Source organism: Hemicordylus capensis, chromosome 1 (assembly GCF_027244095.1).
Source record: "Hemicordylus capensis ecotype Gifberg chromosome 1, rHemCap1.1.pri, whole genome shotgun sequence".
Taxonomy (NCBI): domain Eukaryota; kingdom Metazoa; phylum Chordata; class Lepidosauria; order Squamata; family Cordylidae; genus Hemicordylus; species Hemicordylus capensis.
In genome coordinates, this window is record NC_069657.1 from 165,068,985 (window position 1) to 165,089,652 (window position 20,668).

At 43.0% G+C, this 20,668-nt stretch overlaps 1 protein-coding gene across 4 annotated transcripts in view; it reads left to right on the top strand.

Moving 5' to 3' along the window:
* The window catches only part of CCDC93 (coiled-coil domain containing 93), a 65,137-nt gene that overhangs the window by 27,676 nt on the left and 16,793 nt on the right, over positions 1-20,668 (top strand). For all 4 annotated transcript variants that reach the window (XM_053260132.1, XM_053260157.1, XM_053260146.1 and 1 more), the window contains 10 exons: positions 2,846-2,882; positions 4,963-5,055; positions 6,706-6,756; positions 7,993-8,079; positions 10,151-10,267; positions 14,555-14,617; positions 15,912-15,985; positions 17,452-17,533; positions 18,558-18,629; positions 20,584-20,655. In XM_053260132.1, coding sequence (XP_053116107.1) covers positions 2,846-2,882; positions 4,963-5,055; positions 6,706-6,756; positions 7,993-8,079; positions 10,151-10,267; positions 14,555-14,617; positions 15,912-15,985; positions 17,452-17,533; positions 18,558-18,629; positions 20,584-20,655 — 748 coding nt within the window. The remainder of the gene's footprint in view (positions 1-2,845; positions 2,883-4,962; positions 5,056-6,705; positions 6,757-7,992; positions 8,080-10,150; positions 10,268-14,554; positions 14,618-15,911; positions 15,986-17,451; positions 17,534-18,557; positions 18,630-20,583; positions 20,656-20,668) is intronic.

Sequence of the window (20,668 nt, forward strand, 5' to 3'; positions counted from 1 at the left end):
TAAATTTTTGTTGAGTTTTACACTTGCTAATTCCAGTTTTCATATTCCACCTGGAAGAAATGTAAGCAGTACAGTATGTCAAGGGCCAAAATCTATTTTTTCCGGAAGTTTTTACAGTTTCTGTCTTAATCATTTCTCAAGGAAAGACTGAAACAAGTTATGGTTTTCCTCTCGTTTGTTATCCTTCCTCTTAGTTTCACTGATTATTTCTTGTGAGTATTTGGTGTGTGTGTGTGTTTTGTTTAACTTCAAATTGGCCTTGTTACTGGAATTTGCATCTTACTTAACGTTTCTTCTTGTTTGGTATCTAATTGCTCTGTTCTGAATTTTCATGATGATAGATTTTCAATGTGGAGGTTGCCATTTGGGTAGCCAAAAAGTCTGGTGAGAACTCCATATTTTGTGCAACTTTTAAAAGCCTGTTCACACCTATTTTTATTCCAACTGATCACAAAGTAGATGCGATGACATCATGGGCCCAATCAAAATCGGCTACATGGCTCTGTCAGTGAGGGCAGACAAAATCATATTGCCCTCACTCAGAAGCTCTTGACTTGCCAAAATGTGCATTTGGATGCACTCATCCAAACTATCATCCACAGCTAGATGCTGGTCCAGATGTATATCCAAATACACACATATCTGGGCTTACTCCTGTTTGCTTGCTCTGTTGCTCTTTCCCCTCAGCTTGCCTTAAGTAGATGCAGACGTCAGACGCAGGGACCTGGCATCTGTCATCGAATGCAGGGGGTGGTGGTTCTGGGGCTGCTAGGCGTGGCCCCTGGGGGGGGCGGCCCGGGTTTTTTGAACCTGTTCGCCCAATGGTGGCTCCACCCACCCACCCACCCACCCCCGCTTTGCTGTTCTTTTCCTCATGTATACCAAGGTCAGGTGTCCATTACCCCACCGCGGATACATGAGTGCTGGACCCACAATTAATGAGGTTCTCCTATACTCTCAGTTATAGAAGAGAGACGCCTATGATTGCAGCAGGCCATGAAAGATCCCCAAAATATTTTGGAATATCTTAATGACGTTCCTGTACCTGTGGGTAAGACAGGCATGTGTGTAAAATGCAAACGGTGCAAGAAAGAAATGCAAGGCCTAGTTGCCCAAATGAAACGGCATGATGAGAAGTGCTCCTGTTTTGGAGATACTGAAGGGAGCGTGTCTGAACATGCAAGTCTGTGTTTGTTTGGGTACTACATAAAATGACCCAACCATCATCCCATTTTTTGATGAAAATTAATCTGAAAAAAAAAAGCAGAATAAAAAACTGCTTTATAATATATAGTGTGTGCCTACCAGTAGCGGCTTGTCCTAATGAGCGGGGGGTGGGGGAGGGCGTGTCAAAGGAGGTGCAGCTGCCTCTGCTTCCCAGTGGTGGCTCCTCTTCCTCCTGCCCCACCTGAGAGCTATGCTGCCTGCAGGCTGGCCATTCATCAGGTAGAGCTGCACAGTTAACCACCCCTTACCACCTTTTGTAGCTCTTCTTTGAACCTCCTCCAGCTTATCAATGTCCTCCTTAAAAGGTGGTACCTAGAATTCAAGTGGGGTTGGGCTCGTGTAGAATAGAGTGGAACTAATATTTCTCATACCTGGTTTTACCCAGTCCCAACGCTTGCCCTGCCCATGCACTGAACTGCACGAGAGTCCCGTTTCATGTGGAGCTTGGGGTGTGGTCAGAATTGGCACTCAGGTGTAAGTCGTAACCCCTTACCACAGTGGAGAATATTCAGGAATGGCAAGAGGATTGCATGAGGAGTAGAGCTAGGCACGCTTGATGAGTGCCAGTTCCAGTAGTTTGTGCAGATAGTGCTGTAGCTCTTGCCTGGCCTCTCTGCAGCTCCACCTCTTGATTTCTGCTGCTCCTGGCCAGACAGAAGGCCACTGAACGACATGGGCTGAAAACTGCTGCTGATCAGCACTGACTTCTCCCTGGCCATGGAGTAATCAAACCACAGAAACGATTTGAGCCTCTACCTCCAGGGTGTTCTTGCAATGCTTGTTGCTCATTATTATTCCTGCCTTGGTCCTTGCATGTATCTATTGCAACTGAGCAAAGCACAGCAGAATAACCACAAAAGCCATCTTAGAATGACATGATTTTTAAAAATGGTGTTTAAATAAGGAGAATTTTTGTCTTGTATTCCTAGACATCTATGCTGTGTTTTGGGTAATCTTTGCAGCATATTAAGACCTGGTTGTCTGAGCAGAGATGACCTAGTCCCTTGTGGGAAGACCAAATACTGCAGCGGCAGCAGGAGATGTTTAAACTAGAACTTCAGCGGAAAGGGCAAGTACAGAAAGAGCAAATAAAGCGAATGAGATTAGGAGGCTGATGCCCTGGAGGACAACACTGAGATGCTCCTGGAATGGAAATGATTTTCATTAGCAATTCAGCAACAAGCCCACAAGCAGAGTTCTCAAGCACAGTGTGCTTTTACGGAAGATGGTGGTGGGTGCCCAGGTAGTCTGGGGTCTCTGGCTAACAGTTAAGGTTTATTTTTATTTGTAGCAGCTGTAATTATATTTTCCTGTATAGGAATGCAAACTTACTACTTCTTGACACTGCTGCACAGCAAAGGTGTGGAAATCTCTGTCAGTTGTTGATACTGAAAGGTGTTGTAACAGAAAACTAAACTCACTTACTGTACATAAATCTATAAAACATTTGTTTACAGCTTATTTGGAGTGTGCAACTAACCCTGAGCTCTATTTTTTCATTCTAAAAAGCCTTGAGAACTGACTTGTGCATGTGCAAAAAACCACACTTATGAATTTGAAGTACAATCCAGGCACAAAATCTGGTCTGTTTGCTCCCCACCCACTTTATGTATTATAGGAGGTACGGATTCAGCAGACAAGGAAAAATTGAGAAGGTAAGACACTTGATCAAAATCTAGATCAAAGAATGATGCAAGGTGATGTGTGATGGATAGAATGGTGTTCTTTCTGTCAGCCGTCCAGCCAGTGGTGAGGGGGCCTTTTCTTTTGTGGCACCCAGTTTCTGGAACTCCTGGCGCTGGGAGGTTAGATTTCTAGTCCGTGCCCTTGAAACACTTGCAGGCACTCTTGTCCCAGCCGCATTTTGATTTATGCTGTGCTGCTTTTGTTCTCTTTCTTTGTTTAGTTGACATCCTTTTGCTGCTGCATTTTTAGTATCTGCATTTTTTAAATTGTTTAAGATTTATTTTTGTTTGATTGGTAGCTTTTGGGGGCATCTCTGTTTGTGGGGGGCGGGAGTGGGATTAGATATAAATGTGTGTGTGTTTGCTTTAAAATGAAATCAAGAGTTTTATCCTGACTTGGGTTTGCATGAATGGAAAGCACTTCTATTTGTTCAAGAGGGGGAGAGTGATTTTTGTTGTTGTTGATCACCCCTCCCTCAACAGCCCCTTGTGCCAAACCCCATGCTGCTCCAGAGGGTCCCCTGAGCCTTAAGAGTGGATTTGTAGGGGCTGTAAGAGGGGCTGCACAAGTCAATTTGTGGGAACATCGCTATTATGATTTGCATTGTCTTTGTGAACAATGCAGATTGTTGTGTGGGTCCCCACAGAGGACTCTTGAATTGAGGCACAATTCTGTCTGTTCTCCAATTCAGCTATATTGATTGCATGGTGTGGGGAGGGTGGAGGTGGAGGCAGGCAGGATGCTAGATTTGTGTTCGTGGGTTCCGTATTGCTGATCACCCTTCCCCCCGCCCCCTTGGTCCATCAAAACAACTCTGAGCCAATTTGTTATTTGAATTTTTAATTTGACATTTGTCACTGTTTGTTCTGAAAAGGGCCTTTTAGCATTTTCCTCATTATGTTTTGTTGTGACCTTGACAATTCTCGGCAAGCATTCTGTAGCCCACTGGCATCCTTGAGAGCACAGGTTAAGAATCTGGTGGTGTGTTGAATGGCTGTTAAGAAGTCTCTGCCGATATCTAAGCTAGTCTATCTGGGGGAAATAACCTGGAATGCCTCAGTTAAAACTCGTATCTGAGGATGAAGAGTTCTTTAGCCTAGATTACCTATACTTCTAGATAATGTGTCTTCCTTGCTTGTGGCTTTGAGCCAGCTGAGGATAAAACAGGTGGCATTATATGTTACTTGTGCAGAACAAGTAACATAGTTTTGTTTTGTAGTCTTTATGGAAGGGACTCAAGTATCATGCAGCAGCAGTGATACAGTCTCTCAAGCCACTTCACACTTGCTTTGCTGAGGCCTGTAAAATATGGCTTTGACTGTACAAGAGGACCTCGGGATATGCGGGGGTTCCGTTGTTAGCAAGTACCACGGATACTAAAATTGCAAATACTGAGGCGTTAAGGCAATGGAAATCTGGGGGTTATGTTCCTAAGAGGCAAAAAATGGGGGGGGGCACAAGAAAAAGCCAAGTAAAGTGCCCTACCATGCTCTGCAGGTCTCCAGCAGTGCCCCCCAAGAGACTCAATTCCAACTCAATGCCCACCCACCCCCCACCTGAGACTAAATTGCATTTTTTTTTTTTGTTCCTTTCTTGTAAAATGAGCCACAAAATGGTGGCCGGAAATTACCTCCAAGGTCATTTCTGGCCAGCCCCCAATCCATGGATATGCAAATTTAACCCTCCCCTGGGGGGTGGGATTCTGCGGATGCCAAGATTGGGTGTCAATTACATGACCGCAGATACGTGAAACTGCGGATGCTGAATCCGCAAGTAACGAGGTCCTCCTGTACATCACTTCCTGTTTACATTGTTGGCATTGTAATAAGAGGGCTTGGAATTCTGTGCAAGGAGATGATTTGGTAGAGTTTTGTTCATGCAGTATATTTCTTGTTAGGTGTGGTATATGTGTGTGTGGAGTGAATGTTTAATGTGTGTGGGTATCTTTCTGTTCACTCTGTGTCTGCATTTGGAGTGTCACCTCCTGTTTTTCTTCTGCAAGAATGTCTTTTGTTCCCTTTTACACCTTCTTCTTGGAATTTTTAATAGGCTGAAGAAAAGAAAATGGTGCTGCCTGCAGGGATTGCATCAGTAGGGAAGATTGAGACCTATACTGAAGATGACCTTCAAGCTGCAGAAGAGGTGCACTTAAGTAATAATTGGGGAAGAGCGAAAATAAGAACGTAATAATTAAGTAATAATTGGGAAGAGCGTAAATCACAGGTTGTGTCATTTCTCATGCCATGAAGAAATTCTGTCCCTTACCTCCCTGCACCCCTGCCAGTTTGTACCAATAGGAGTGTACCCTCACAGGCTGGATTCACTCTCTATTCTTCTGTACAGATATTGGAATACAAAATACATGCAGGACAGTTTCAACTGCAAGTAGTACATGTGCATTTTCTGTGCAACGTTTTGCATTTGTATCCTACCCTCCAAGAAGCTTATAGTGACATAGATGGAGTGAAGTGGTTTTGGAAACTAATGTGGAAATGAAGCCAGTTAGGCACATGCCATTTGCTACTAGTGTAGCATATATGTACTTATGCTTGTATATCTGTTCTTATGTGCAAAATGTTAAGTGTGAATAGATGGAGTATTATTATTCTAGAAATTCCAAAGTTGGTTTACATTACCAGTAGAGAGCTTTCCCTGCCACACCCAGAAATCTATTCCAAGGAGGGGAATGCTATTGCTGTGAGCACCTGAATAAAAGGATGGTGGTTCTTTGCTTCATGCTTGCCTGTGCTAGAGGAGCAGTATCTGATGCTCTTCTGCTTGTTTGGTTGAATTTGCTGATGAGAGCCTTGTTTTTATGCGTGTGAATCACTTAGTGAACAAAAAAGAGTGCATGTGTGTGTAACTGTTCTGTTAACACTGGCAACTTGAGAGCCATTACGGAGTGATCCATGTGAGGAACCTGTGTCTCCTTCCCATATTAGTATAAGTGCAATATCCTGAAAGATCTGTGCTGGTGTGCTGAGGAACTACAATGTCGGCTCCTCCCACATGGCCCTAGGCTCCTTGCTTTGCTCAAGAACACTGAGCAATAGTTCCCATGCAGAACAAGTTGAGGAGCCATGTCTACAGAAAAAGGGAATGCTTGTGTATCATATATACCATGACTATTGAGACTGTTTTTATAGCTTTAGCCAAGCATATCTTCATTTTTAAACCCATTTTGAAATCCTTATAAACATACATAGGCCGCATTCCACTGAACCCACGGTTTCGCTCCCCACTCTCACCCTCCTGTCTGGATTCAGATGTAACAGAGAGCTGGTTTTCTGCAGTCAGGGAGACTTCAGAGAGGAGGGCGAACTAGCTGTGGGGGGTTTCCTTCTTTCATGAAGGACAGCCCGCACAGCCAATCACTGCTGGAGGGAGGGAGGAGCTCACTCTCAACTCCAGTTTCAAACAGCTGAGCCTGAAGTTCAGCATTCACATGTAATGCAGGTGGCTGTTAACCTCAGGTTTGAATGGAAAAACTCAGGGTTCAAAGTGGAGTTTGGAGAGCAAAACCTTGGGTCGCTCTCCATGTGGTATCAGAGTTTCACTGGAGTGTCATACGTTCGGACATACGGGTTTGGCAGCCTCTGGCCCCTTCAACTCTGGTTTTGAGTTACCTGTGACTGGAGTTAGTGTCTTCTTCTTCTTCTTCTTCTTCTTCCTTCTTCTTCTTCTTCTTCTTGCTATGCCATGTGTCACACCTGGAGACTGACAAATACAATAAACACAGACTACATATTTAGAAACCAGCAGTTCTCATCTTGTCATTTTGTTCTTGATCAGCTTCGTATTAAAACTCTGATGACCGAGATGGCGGCAATGGGAACAGAAGAGGTAAGTAGTCTGCAGTTTGTCACATCGCTCTGTTTAACTTTTGAAATTATTATTGCAGCACGTTGATCTACATTGCGGGTTAATAGAACAGCATGAAAAAAGATCTTGGCAAATATGACTCATACCAGAGTTATTCTGTCTGAAAGATACCCTTTTTGTGGGGGTTTGAAATGAAATTTGGATGAACTGTGTCTTGGAAACAAAAAGAGAGAGGGCAAAAATAGAGGATGTGAACCTATCATTCTCCATTTGCACTCGCCTACCATTTCTCTGTGTACCTGCAAGCTAGCTTGAGAGCTGTCACAATCTTTGAAATAGGGTTAACTGGACTGAGATTGCCTGAGGCATTAGACTACAGTGTAAATTGACACATGGAAACGCCTAGAAAGCTTAGGAGGTGCTGTTCCTCAAAAGGCTTTTTAGCCTCTCAGCAGCTGTATTACCTGTTGGGCATTTGCCTAAAAGGTATACATACTGTTCGACATTTTAACTGGATCAGTAGGAGAGACATGTCATGCCAATCCTCCTTGGAACCTCACTCTGCAAGAGCCTTCTTGCTTAGCCAGACTCTAGTGAGACCCACTTTCTAATTCACAAGTGATCTTTTGTTCTGTCGCTTTACAATGTGTGTTCTTTGGCAGTGCACAGACGCGTTCACATTAATGCTTATTCTTCCAGTACGAAGTATGCAAACTACTTTCTGTTGATCCGAATATTCAGCCACGGCATCTGCCACACACTTCTCCTGATCTGTTAATGTACCCACTCACTTGTCTGCAATGATATGCCTCCCTTGCACTCTCTAGGGTACAAGATCCAAAATGTTTCTTCTCTGTAACATATTCTTTAAGCCAGCAGTGGGGGGTGTTGGAGTAATTGAGCCGTTGCCATGTATGCTTTGCAAAAGCTCCATATAGCAAAGGTTGGCCCACTCTTGTTCTTGGGGACAGATTTATGGCCCCAAAGGAGGCTTGGCAGCTGTTGGCTCCTCTTCCAACCATCTCCATCTTTGTGCCCCTTTCGTATCACCAGCAAACACCACACACCCCTTCCAAGCTCGTGTGTACCCTCTCACTGTACACCCTGCCCCTAAGCGCCATCCTAGCTGCTGCTTTCATGGAGGCCAGGCCTTGTATTTAACCTCTCTCTGAGAAGAGAGAAACACACATATCAAATTGTACTAGTTTCCAAAACATTGCAACCACTGTTGGCGTAAGGCTTGTGTTGTACTTGCAGGGCAGGCTGACTGCAAGCTCTGTCGGCCAGATCGTTGGACTTCAATCGGATGAGATCAAGCAGATTGTGTCCGAATATGCTGTAAAGGTAGGTAGCTTACCTGGCTGGCTTAGCAAAGCATACTAAGCAACTGATTATTAAGGCTTCAGCTTTCAGGGCTGCATCTTCCTTGGTTCTGTTTTGGAAAAAGCCATGGGTTGTTTACTAGGGCCCTTTGATGCAGTTGAAGCAGTGCTGTTCGGCTATCAATGAAAACATAATTATAGCTGTGGTTCCAAGTACATTCTGCAAAGCTCATCTCCACAGGAAAAATGTTTATTGAAACAGCCAAACTCCCCCTCCCCCCAAAAAGTCCATCCGTTTGTTCCTCATATCTTGACTTTATTTTTTATTACCACACTTCTACCACTTTCCCTTCCAAAATCTGCCATCCAAGGTTTGCTTATTCTTAGGGATGAAGCATGCAGAAGTAAATGTTGGAGTGTCAGGAGGAGGAGTATTTGCCCCAGCAGCCCAAGAATAAGGAAGACGCAGGAGAAACCCCTGTTTTCTTCCAAGCCCCTGCTTTGTAGGTGCCATGATTTGCCATTGCTGCCTTCTGTCTGGGCAGCTTAGGCTGAAGTCCTAGCCACTCCTGAGTACAGCTTCCTGAATACAACTCAATTTCTGAGTAAGTGAGCATCACATGGTCTATTCTAAAAGCCCAGGGGCTGCTTTTCCAGCACCCCCTCTGCCTTTTTCTCCACACATGCATATATGGATTGGCTATGTAATGCGCCAGCTAGGCCTGAACCCATCTGCTCCATAAAAACCTTACCATTACATGGTGTCAACTTTATTATATAGTATTAAAGTTTAAAAAGTTAGATCCAGCTTTCTGTTGTTGAACCAGGCCATCTGGTTTACACTTGTCGCCCTTGGAGTTCTCTCGGGAAAAGTCAATGGCCTGTGAGAATGCCACCATCCCTGCAGTAGGTCCCTCGCATTTGTGAGTTTTCTGTTTCCCATCGATAGATTTAAAAATATGGTGTGTATTTTACATGCACCCTAATAATATGGCATATGCCTCATGGGGCATGTTAGATATAGACAGGAGCTATCTAAAGCTGGAACCTGCCGTCTGCTGGTGCTGATTCTGGACCTGGGCAGAAGAGCAGTCTGTGGAGCTCTGAGGCCTCAGGCATCTTCATTGGCTCCTTTTCGTGCATTTAGTTAGTTAGTTAGTTAGTTAGTTAGTTATTAAACCATTTATATCCCACTCTTCCACTGGAGTCTGGCCCTTGGAGCAGTTTAGAACAAATATGGATGTAAAGGCACAAATTAGCCCATGTAGGTCCCACCTCTCCAATCAGAGGCAGCAGCGGGGAAGGGGCGGCAGGGAGGTATCCTGCCGCCCCAATTACTCTGAACATTACGGCGCCAGAGCGGGAAAGCGGCAGGAGGGGTAAGTAAACCCTCCCGCCGCTCTTAAAGCTACCCCCCACCCCTGAACCAAACCACCAAGGTCCGGACCGGTCCGGAGGCCTTTACAATGGCCTCCAGACTGGTCCAGGCCCATCCCTACAGCCTATAGAGTGGGTCTGTGCAAAGATTACACTAGTAATTACTAACTGCGTAGAGAGACATTTTTTGAAGAGGCGTGTCTCTTGTATTTAGCTGGGGAAGAGCGATTCTACCGATTGAACCCAGCATAGCATTCCTGTGGTGCTTAGCTTGTGAGCTCCTTTGGGACAGGGAGCCATTTTCTTTTCTTTTTAAAAAAAAGTTATTTTCATATGTAAATGGCTTTGAGAACTTTATTTTTTTGAAAAAGTGGCATGTAATTATTCTAAACAGGGAACATAAATAAATAATAGCAGACCTGGCAGAGAGCATCTGTGCCCCTATTTCTCCCTGTCTCCCCAACACCATCCCTTCAGCCTCAGTTCATTCTCCCCTCCTCCCTTCAGCCCCAGTTCACTCTCCCTCAATGGCTGGCCTGGGCTCTGCTTCCTCCCCTGGCGGCTGGCTCTCACTGGCCGCTCACCTTCCTCTTCCCCTCCCCTCACTTGTGAAATCTTGCAAGAGCTGCCACGCATGGGATTAGCAACAGGTATGCTATTTCTGAATTTGACAAAGTGTTAAGCAGTAATGCAGTGGTTGTATGCTCTTCCTTCAGCAATCGGGACTTTCTGCAGAAGAGCGTCCAGAAAGACTTGGCGCTGCCCAGCAGCACAGAAGGAAGGTTGCATCTCTAAACAAGCAGATCTTACAGAAAACCAAACTACTGGATGAAGTATGTTTCTAACAAATATCTTTTATCTTGTTTTGGAATGTCAGCTGGTGTACCACCCAAAGCTAATGAAAGGTACTGATGCCATTTGGGCCTCCAGTAACAAAACCGGACCAGGCAACAGTCCCAAACTGGGAATCAGTCCTTAGAAAGAATGCAGTCGCTTCCAGGATGGCGGTGTAATCTGACCTCTTTGCGTCCATGTGCAATTGGCTCTTATAGGACACTGTGTCTGTATTTGGGCTGCATTTTTGCCAATGCAGCCCACTGGACAACAACTGTGGCTCATCAGGAGCTTAGCAAATGTTTCAAATGTTTCGGTGTTGCTGTCTGCTTGGAAACGTAAATAGAAAGGCAGTTGTCAAACACCTGGCAGGCCTTGGCACTTGGCAACTTGGTTGCTTTTGGCTTGATGAGTCACAGTTTTGTGCAGCTGGATGTAGCCGTATTGAACATTGTATCCTTTTGGATATTTTCCCTTAAAATGTTAAGGAGCTTTGTGGAGGGGAAGGGAAGAGTGGGTTTAGATAGCAGGTTGCCTTATGTTGGGGACACTTGCATGTTTTATACTGTATAAACATGGAAGTGTTGCAGTCATTTATTATCAGATTAGTTCTGGGTGGTTTATCACTTGGCCGGCTGCTGCACCAGACTGTGCTATGTTTGTGGACCAAAAAAACCCCCTCACAAAGCAACAACAAACGCTGAAGAAATCTCTCTTAGCAACGTATCTAACTAGAGTTATCACTTCTGCTTGGAGACCAGCACAACAAAATGCCCTTGTTTTATTCTGGAAAACACTGTGATACAGAAGTTGATATTGTTTTGTTGCCACAATGCTGATGGCCTAGCATCCTGCAGCCATTAAAGAAGAAATAGTAACAATATATTGATACCTCTGGCCATCATCCTTTTTGTTTCTGCTGCAACAAACTGACAAACTGTAATAGAAGTAGTTACAAGAGTACTTTGTAGCTTCACACATGTTAATGGAATCTGCAACACAGGTGTCTTAAGAAGAAAAGAACAGCATTTGAACATGGCCTGCACTGGATTATTTTTTTTTTGCCAAGAAACAAATCATGTGCCTGTAAGAGCTTGCAATAGACAGAAGTTCAATAGTGCATCCTTTGCAAGTGTGGCCCTTCAGGATGAGGGAAGTTGCATGTTGAATTTCTGCCTTATGGGTACCTTATTAAAAACTATTCTAGAGTGATCCAATTATCAGAGAGGTGAGCAGGAATATGGACTCCAGTTAAGACAAAGGTACTCATAAACCCTTAATTCATATGAATGTTGCTAGCTTTATCCCATCCCAGAGTGCTTCTGTATTCCATAGAAAGGAGTACTTTTAATTTCCAAAGTCAGGAAAGAGGAGGGCTCCCATTTGTTGCTGAATATGATCCTTTTCATTGGACATAATCAGAAGCTTACTCATGTGTGTAAGTGTCGATATAGGGTCCTCACTCCTTAATAATCTCTATGGAAATAATTGTGACATTTACATTTGTTCATCAGAGTGCACCCCAAGGTACCTTTTCTCATTCCTCCTTATTACTTCATTAGTGAACACCCTGAACTGTTTCATACTTGAAATCTTTGGGGTGTTGTTTTTTAATGTACTGGCTGCTGCTGACTTGGAATTAAATTCATCAGCTGTGTTTGTGCGCAAGCAATGGGTAAGCATCTATATTTTAGATCTCATAATCTGAATACAAAACCAGTTTTAAGATGACACTTTATAAACCCACATAGAATTGTATAGTTAATAGAAATTCTTTCAGAGGGTCATGGATACTTTTTCCAAATGCCAGGACCTCATATGGTGGCTTGCTATAATTCTGCAAATGTTCCATTGGCCACTACTAAAATGATTGTTTTGCCTGTCAAAATCTGTGCCGTTCACAACTTTATTGCCATCTGTTCTGCCCCATCTGCCATTTTTTCTGGTAGCATTTTCATGAAATGGAGAAGAATATAATTGACTAGCATCAACCCTGTTTCTTGGGAATGCTCAGCTAATTATGTTTCCTCATGCTTTTTGCAGAGTTTGCTTATTATGCCAGTGTTCTTTTTTCAGCGTATATGTTAACATAGTATCATGTGTGCTTCTGTAATCCTATGGATATAATGCATATTGGAAGGCCAATTTATTTCATCTGCTTTTTTTGATCCAAAAAAACCAAGGTGTGTCCTGGAACTGGCAAGTGCCAGACTTATTCAGTTGATGTTTCCTTTTATCTTCCATATACTATTGGCTTCGAAAGCCTTCCAGGGTCACAAATACAGATTTCCTTAAAAGTAGAATCTCAACAGTATTAGTGCTCATGTTTTTGTTTCTGTCTTTGAATAAGCAGTCAAGATCAATTATAGCAGGCACTCTGCAACATAAAATAATACATTACAGCTTTTTAAAAGTGAATAGTAAAGGTGAAGGTGTGCTGTCGAGTTGGTGTCGACTCCTGGCTATCTGGTTTTCTTTGGTAGAATACAGGAGAGGTTTACCATTGCCTTCTCCCACACAGTATAAGTTTATGCCTTTCAGCATCTTCCTATATCGCTGCTGCCTAATATAGGTGTTTCCCATAGTCTGGGAAACATACCAGCGGAGATCTGAACCAGCAACCTCTTGCTTGCTAGGCAAGTCATTTCCCCGCTCCTAATAGTACTATGTCTTTTATTCCCAAACAGTTTACTAAACCACTAATCGCACCAAGCATCAAATAGTCTGTAACTGAGTTTCACCTTCATACTGTTTCCAAAGACATGTGTGCTGTCTTGAATTGTGAAGGTGTCTTGAAAATATAATATTAGAAAAGTGAGACACAAGCATCAATATTGGGAGAAGATATTTGTACGACAGGCTTCTGAAACTGGTTCTGGAATGTATGCCTCCTCTCCTGTCCCATTACCAGATGCAGTTCTTGCAGACATGTTAAGTTTGTATCGGAAGCCCTTGCAGCACAATTCGCTCATGCACCATGAAGTTAACATTAGTAGTTGGGGGCTCGTAGAAGGCACCCATGTGGCAGCACCTTCCCACAAAGCATTGCACCAGTTTCCCGTAGGGGTGATACTGATCGGGAAGGAACCACATCTCAAGAAGGAACTGCTAGGCAATACCCACAATGTTGCACATGTAGCATCCCTAATGAGGTGGTACATTGAAATGGTAGAACAGTGGGCTGTATCACTTCTGACTGTAGCTGGGGATGCCATGTGAACTTTGAAATGCTTGCCCATATCTGAAGTCCCTTGCATGGCATTAACTATCACAACCCAGGCAGGTCGTGCACACGGCCAACATACCTGGCGGTGGGAAAGGCTGGTGGGGAGGCAGGCTCCTCCCTGCCCCACTGCACACAAGCAGAGCAAGAGGAATGGCTCTGCTGCTTGCACGGCACACGAGCCGCACCACAGCAAGGAGCAGAGCAGGGAGTTGGAGGAGGAAATCCTCCGGCATCCCTCAATGCACCGCACGAGGAATACGGTGCATTAAGGGATCCTCCCTCAGCCAGTTGCTCTTGCCACCCGGCTATGTGTGTGCATGCTGCCTGCAGCCTGAGCGCGCGCGCGCGCACACACACACACACACACACACACGACCCCAGCATGGGGGATGTGCTCTATGCTTGGTTTACTACAAGAGTCCCAAAGTGCTGCAGAAGTCCTGCCTCAACACATCATTCTTCTCTCCCCGCCTCCGCTCTTCATGGTTACGGCAGCATTCATCTGTAGAAGCAAATGCTGTAAGTGTGATGGCAGGCATTTTGTGACTGGCAGGCTCAGCACCTCACGGAAATGCCCACCATCATAGTTATCCCATTTGCCTCTTCAGATGAATGCTGCTATAAGCTCCAGGGGATGAGTGATGACCAGAGAGGGACTTCTATAGCACTCTGGGATGGCTATACTTGTGTACAGTTGTTGTTTTTTAAAATGTCTGAATAGGGCTAGTCTCTTCCATGAGCAGTTCTGTTTGTGCAACAGGAGATGGACTGTTTTTGCTGATTCCCCCAGTCCTTCCTTCTGCAGCCTTCCCATGCTGCATACTGTTTTGCTTTGGAGAGCCTTGTAGTCCTCTGGAGTAGATTTTCACGGGCTGCAGAGGCTGAGGCAAGGTGGGGATTGGTGAAAATACACCCCTTCTTGCACAAATGGAAGGGCCAATATTGCTGTATGTGTAGTAACTGCCACTTGCCGGAAATGTGGCACTTTAGTGAAAAGATCTATCCAACTGAATTTGTGGATGTTGACTTGGCTTTTCCCTTGTTTTCCTCTTGATAACAGTTGCAGGCTAAATCTGCTGATCTGCAAGCAGGATGTAATGAGGCTAAGAAGACACTGAATGAGGTATTCTTCCCCCTGCCATCACCTTACCAATATCTGTCATCTGGAAAATAAATGAGCTTAAAGTGTGTGTGTGCCTCCATGTAGGGAAATAGGAGTCACATTCAGCCTTTAGCACTACTCTTGTCACTTAAGGGACCGTTCGGTCTTACTATCGAAGTCCCTCACCTGAATTATCCAGATTCAGTGGCTCCCTCCCATATAACTTGGTGATAGTCTTCTGTTTCTCTTTTACTTTGGATTTCCCTTGTCATTTCCAACTCCTTTTTTGATATTTTCTGCTACCTGCTATTAAATCTATCAAACCTGTTCAAATCATGCTTACTCTAGAGCTTAATTTAGCCTCACATTAATGTAACTTGTTAACTTCTGGTGATGTGAAATATGTAAATGTAAAATAGTTGAAGCAAAAAACCCAATTTTTTATTTTTTTTAAAGGAAGAAGAAATTATCTCAGATCTGGTTTTTTGTTTGCGTGTGTGTGTTTTGCTTTCTTGGTGCTTGCAATCAGTGCTACATCTAAGCTAGTGGAAGTAATTGTATCTGAAGGCCTGCACAGCCAAACACTATTGGAGGTATTTAACAGACTAGCTGATTCTGCATCCAATACATCACTTAACTTTAGCATGTCTTTTGCAGAAATCACTGTACTGTTTGGTTCACTTTTTATGCTTTCAAGACATCACAGTACCAAGCAAATGTAATACTAGATGGCATCTTTATCTTGTAATAACACAGCAGTAATGTTGAAACAGGCAAGAAGAAACAAACTGATGAATACATTGTGTCAAGATTATCTATCTTATCACATTTCTATACAGCCCCATCTGCTCTGGGTGGTCTTTTGCAAACAAAAACTCTTAAAGAATGCTGTTTGAGAGGTTAGAGGATCATATACCTCTCGTACCCCTGCTGTAAAAGAGGGCTAGAGGAGTTTCAAGGCTGTACCGTCCTTGAAATTCAGTGGACACCCTTTTGTGGGAGAACTGTGCCAAATAAGAGCTGGAGAGAAGCAGTATTGGCAGAAGAACACTCGATTGGGGGTTGGTTCCTAGTATTAATACCAAGGGATAAGTCCCTTTATGCTGGATCCTTTTTGGGAGAACTGGTCATGTCTCTAGGAGATTAAAGATGCCTGATAAATCTGGCAAGGATTTTTAATTATGTAGATAGAAACTGAGCAACATTTGCTTTTTTTAAAAGCTTTGTTTCCAGCATAATTTGATCATATCTTTTTAGAGAGACAGACTTGATCTCCTCACTGTGTTTACCCCTTTTGTTAATTCCAACAATTTAGGTTAAGAATTATAGTGAAAAACTGGACAAGGAGCTGGCAGCCTTAGAAACGGTGGAATCCCAAGCAGATTCGAAGTATGTGTTCTGTTATCTCTTCTCCCCACAACATTTTATGGTGTACATTAATTCAGTAGTGTCCATTGTTTATACCAGCTCTAGTTTCCCTTGATCCTGTACTTACGAGTTGACAGTAATAAGAAAGCTACCGGAAGATGTTTACACTCTTGAGCACAATGTGCTTTTATGTTGGGTTAGATTCTCACATTCATTTTGCATTTTAGTACAGTTGCAACAAGGTGCTGTTGGCGATCATTTTTTAATTAAGATTTGTTTTCATTTTCAAGGATTAGGAATGACTACAATAATATGACTTCAGAATGACCACATGAATACTTAGCACATTGTGAATGTTCAACACTTTTCTTATATTAGCTGAGTAATCCTTAAAATACCCTTGTGAATTAAGTCAGTATTATTGCAGATGGTTGAGTGTCTTCCTAAGGCCAACCAGTGGGTTTATGGCTGAAGTGAGCTATAAAACTGTGGTTCTCTTAGATTTCCTTTGAAAAATTTCTCCCTGATTTTGTGCTATCTGTACAGCCTTTACAAAAATAGAGTAAATATGATCCAATCAAGCATGTAGCTCAGTCCTTTGCATGATTACTTTGAAGTAAGTCCCACTGTACTTGATGGGCATGATAGAGATCTATAAAATCATCCATGGAGTGGAGAAAGTGGATAGAGAGAAATTCTTCTCCCTCTCACATAACAATAGAACCAGGGGTCATCCCATGAAATTGATTGCCAGGAAATCTAGGACCAGCAAACGGAAGTATTTTTTTCACACAGCGCATAATCAACTTGTGGAATTCTCTGCCACAAGATGTGGTGACAGCCAACAACCCGGATGCCTTTAAAAGGGGCTTGGATAACTTCATGGAGGAGAGGTCTATCAATGGCTACTAGTCGGAGGGCCACCTCCAGCCTCAAAGGCAGGATGCCTCTGAGTACCAGTTGCAGGGGAGTAACAGCAGGAGAGAGGGCATGCCCTCAACTCCTGCTGTAGGCTTCCAGTGGCATCTGGTGGGCCACTGTGTGAAACAAGATGCTGGACTAGATGGGCTTTGGGCCTGATCCAGCAGGCTGTTCTTATGAAATCAATGGGACTGCAGCACTTTTACATTTGGTTAGATCACGGCCATTATATTCTGGTTATACCCTCCCCTGCATAGCATCTATTTGAAATGGAAGATCTGAGGTTGGTCTGTCTCTGTTTTAAAAGAGGGTTGGGAGGAAACAGCAAAAGGTGATGCTATGTCTGATGATGGAGGCATCTAAAATCTGACTAGTAAGACTAGAAACTACTGTTTTTCTCATGGTTCTAAAAGTGTTGCTTTTGTATGTCATTCAGCCCAGTTATTGTCTTGCATTTTGTGGCACATCTTGGTTGTTGCTTTAAAGTAGCTGAGAAGTTTGAGCACATGCTTAATGTTTCTTTTGAATAAATGTTTTTTAACTCTAACAATAAATGTCTTTATTAGTGTATTGCAGAAACTTCGAGCACTGGTGGCAATGAATGAGAATCTCAAAAGTCAAGAGCAAGAATTCAGAGCGCACTGCAGAGTAAGTTCACAAACAACACTCCAAGTTGTGTCTGCACAGGCTTCCTTCAAGAAGGGATGAGGTCCTGTGCCTATCTGTTTGTGCAGTATAAGACCCTGTGATTGGTTTCCCTAAGAACTGATACATTACTTTTGCAACATGGTAACCATAGAAAAAGCCACTCCTGCATTGTTGGGCTCCATTTTTTAGCAGTAGCATATGGAAGCTGCTTCAGGGACCTGGAAGTCATAAAGAAACAGCAGCCACATAGTTCACCTGGATCACACGGTTGGTTCACATGCCAGAAATCCCAGGTGGAGCTGTGGTGTGGAAACTATTGACACTTGCGTATGTTACCAATGTGTTGCCAAGTTAACATATTAAATCGCTTCAGTTTTAATTGGTGGTTCCTGTAGTGCAAGAGGTATGCTAGTCACTTGGAAACAGTATGAATATCAGAAATGATGATTGTTTTATTCTGACAGGACATTATTGACAGAAGGTTACCCCATAAATGGTTCAAATTTCAGCCCCTGTCCTTTTTTTTTTTTTTTTTGGTATGCCTATCATATATTGCTGAAGAACAAGTTTTTTATTGAAGTATTTGAGAACTACGTATTGAGCGCTGCCCCTTAGAATTATTTGGGATTTGTACAAGACCATCATTTGGCATTTGTATGCTGTAGTTTCGGGGGTGATGTGTGTTTTTGTAATCGAGTGTCACTATGCTGGCATTTTAGAGCCAATGCTGTTCCCTGGGCTGTTACTCTAGGTTAATTTGCATAAGAAATAGACTCTGTATTCCATCCCCCCCACACCCCAAGGATGAGACCATTGACAACAGGGCATACTACTTTACATAATGAAGAACTTTTGCCTCTGGTACCCTAAGCACAGAATGCCACAGTTTGTTTATTGCATGGATGTCTCAGACTTCTTTCTAATGCATAATTAATGAAAGAAATACGACTCTGACTTCTGTTTCCATAAAGAGGATGGTGCTTGCTAATGAAAAGAAACAGTTATTATTTTATTGCTCTTCAAGGAAGAGATGGCACGCCTCCAGCAGAACATTGAAAGTTTGAAAGCGGAAGCAGCTGGAAATGGAGAGGAGAAGGTACACAGCAAATACTTAGGCATTTTTATTAAGCACTGCTGAGAAATCATTTGCCCTTGTTAATGTATTAGAACTAAGAAATGCTTATGGTCCCTTTGCACCAATTAATTGTCCTCATTTAGAATGTTGTTGGCATTTTTGTCTTGCTGAGTTACTAACCAGCTAGTTGACAATTCCTAAATATGTCTGAAGTGACTCTGTTTCAAATGAACGTTTTGTTAAATATATTATTCTCAATAATATATATTATTATCCAAATAAATAAATGGGAATTTATTTGAAGACTATATACCTTGCCCTGTTGGCATTGCTGTCAAGGCAACCAACAGTCATTAATAACAATAATAAAACAATACAGGAGAACCTCGTTAATTGTGGACTCTGTATCCATGGTTTTGTGTATCCACAGTTGAGTAATTGACAACCGACCTTGGTGTACATGGAGGAAAATGGCTTTAAAAGATTTAACCTTACATATCTATGGGTCGGGGTGGCTGGAAATGATCTCTGAGGTCATTTCCAGCCGCCATTTTGAGATTGGGGGCCTCAAAATGGCTCCTTTCCCCCAGAAAACTGGGGATAACAGTGATTTACAGCCAGTTTTTTTAACTATTTGGGGGCACTGCTAGAGATCTATGAAGCACCGTAGACCAGTTCCCCCTGCATTTAAAAGGTTATTTTACTCTCTCTTTTTGCTATTTCCCCAACCTCCGGAAACCCAACCTCTGCATTTGTGTTGGCCCAATGCCTCTATAGTCACGATTTCCATCTATGTGGTAGTCTCAGAGAATGGAACTCTCGCAACTATGGAGGTTCTCCTGTACAGTGACAATAAAAATGATGGCATGATTTAAAATGGCAAAATTAAGACAGCAATAAATATAAGCAAACACAACCATCAGGGTGGGAAAAGAAACTCGGTCTTCTGTGTGGTAATAAAATGGATTCCATGTGTTGCTGGAAAGGCATGAGAACTAGTGCAGCTGGAGTGCCACTACCAGAAAGGTCATCCACCTGACCTCAGAAGGTGGCAGCACCCAGAGACATTGGTGGAAGCCTCCAATGGTGATCTTAATGCGTGGGCAGAAGAATTTGGATATCGATACATGGTTAGAAACTACCAGATGCTAGGTCATGCTGATGAGGGAGAGGTTTGCAGCATGATCCATCTTAAAATATATTTAAGAGTGCAAATCTCCTTCTGCTTTTATGCTTTTTTAAAAAGCAAACAGCAAAATGCATGATGCACTTCTTTCACAATTGATATGACGTACATATTTTTGGTAGGAAATCTAATGGTTGTACGAGGAGTTATCCTCAAGTTAAAAACATGGAAGAATGTGTGGGTTGGAACTCTTCCATAAAGATGAATCTTCCAAATCTTGCATTTCATTCTCTGTTGCTTGCAGCTTCTCTTCCAGTTTCCTGTCTGCTTGCTATAGTGCCCAGATTGGCAAACTATGAACATAAGAACAGCCCTGCTGGATCAGGCCCAAGGCCCATCTAGTCTAGCATCCTGTTTCACACAGTGACCCACCAGATGCCGCTGGAAGCCTACAGGCAGGAGTTGAGGGCTGCCCTCTCTCCGGCTGTTACTCCCCTGCAACTGGTACTCAGAGGCATCCTGCCTTTGAGGCTGAAGGTGGCCTCAAAGTGATCAACCTCCAAACTGAAATCGGAGGCCCACTATTTCTGATTCTGGTTTGGAGGGCACTGCTAAGCTCAGCTTGATTAATACAGTACATCATGGGGAACTCAGGTTATTGCTAAAGAAAATGAAAGTTTTGTGAGGAAGAGGAAGGAATACATTAGTCTGCAGCTCATTTCCAATACTTTAAAGCAGTTAACTTATCCATAACTGAAACATGTCTTTTGTTCAGCATAATAGTGAGATTGATTGATTTTGGTAGATATGGATCAGCAAATTAATCTTCTTTTATATCTTAAACATTAGGAACCTGCTAAAATTATAGACCAGCAATACAAAATGGAGAAAGAGAAATTGCAAAAGATCAGACTGCTTCTGGTGAGTTTTCCAG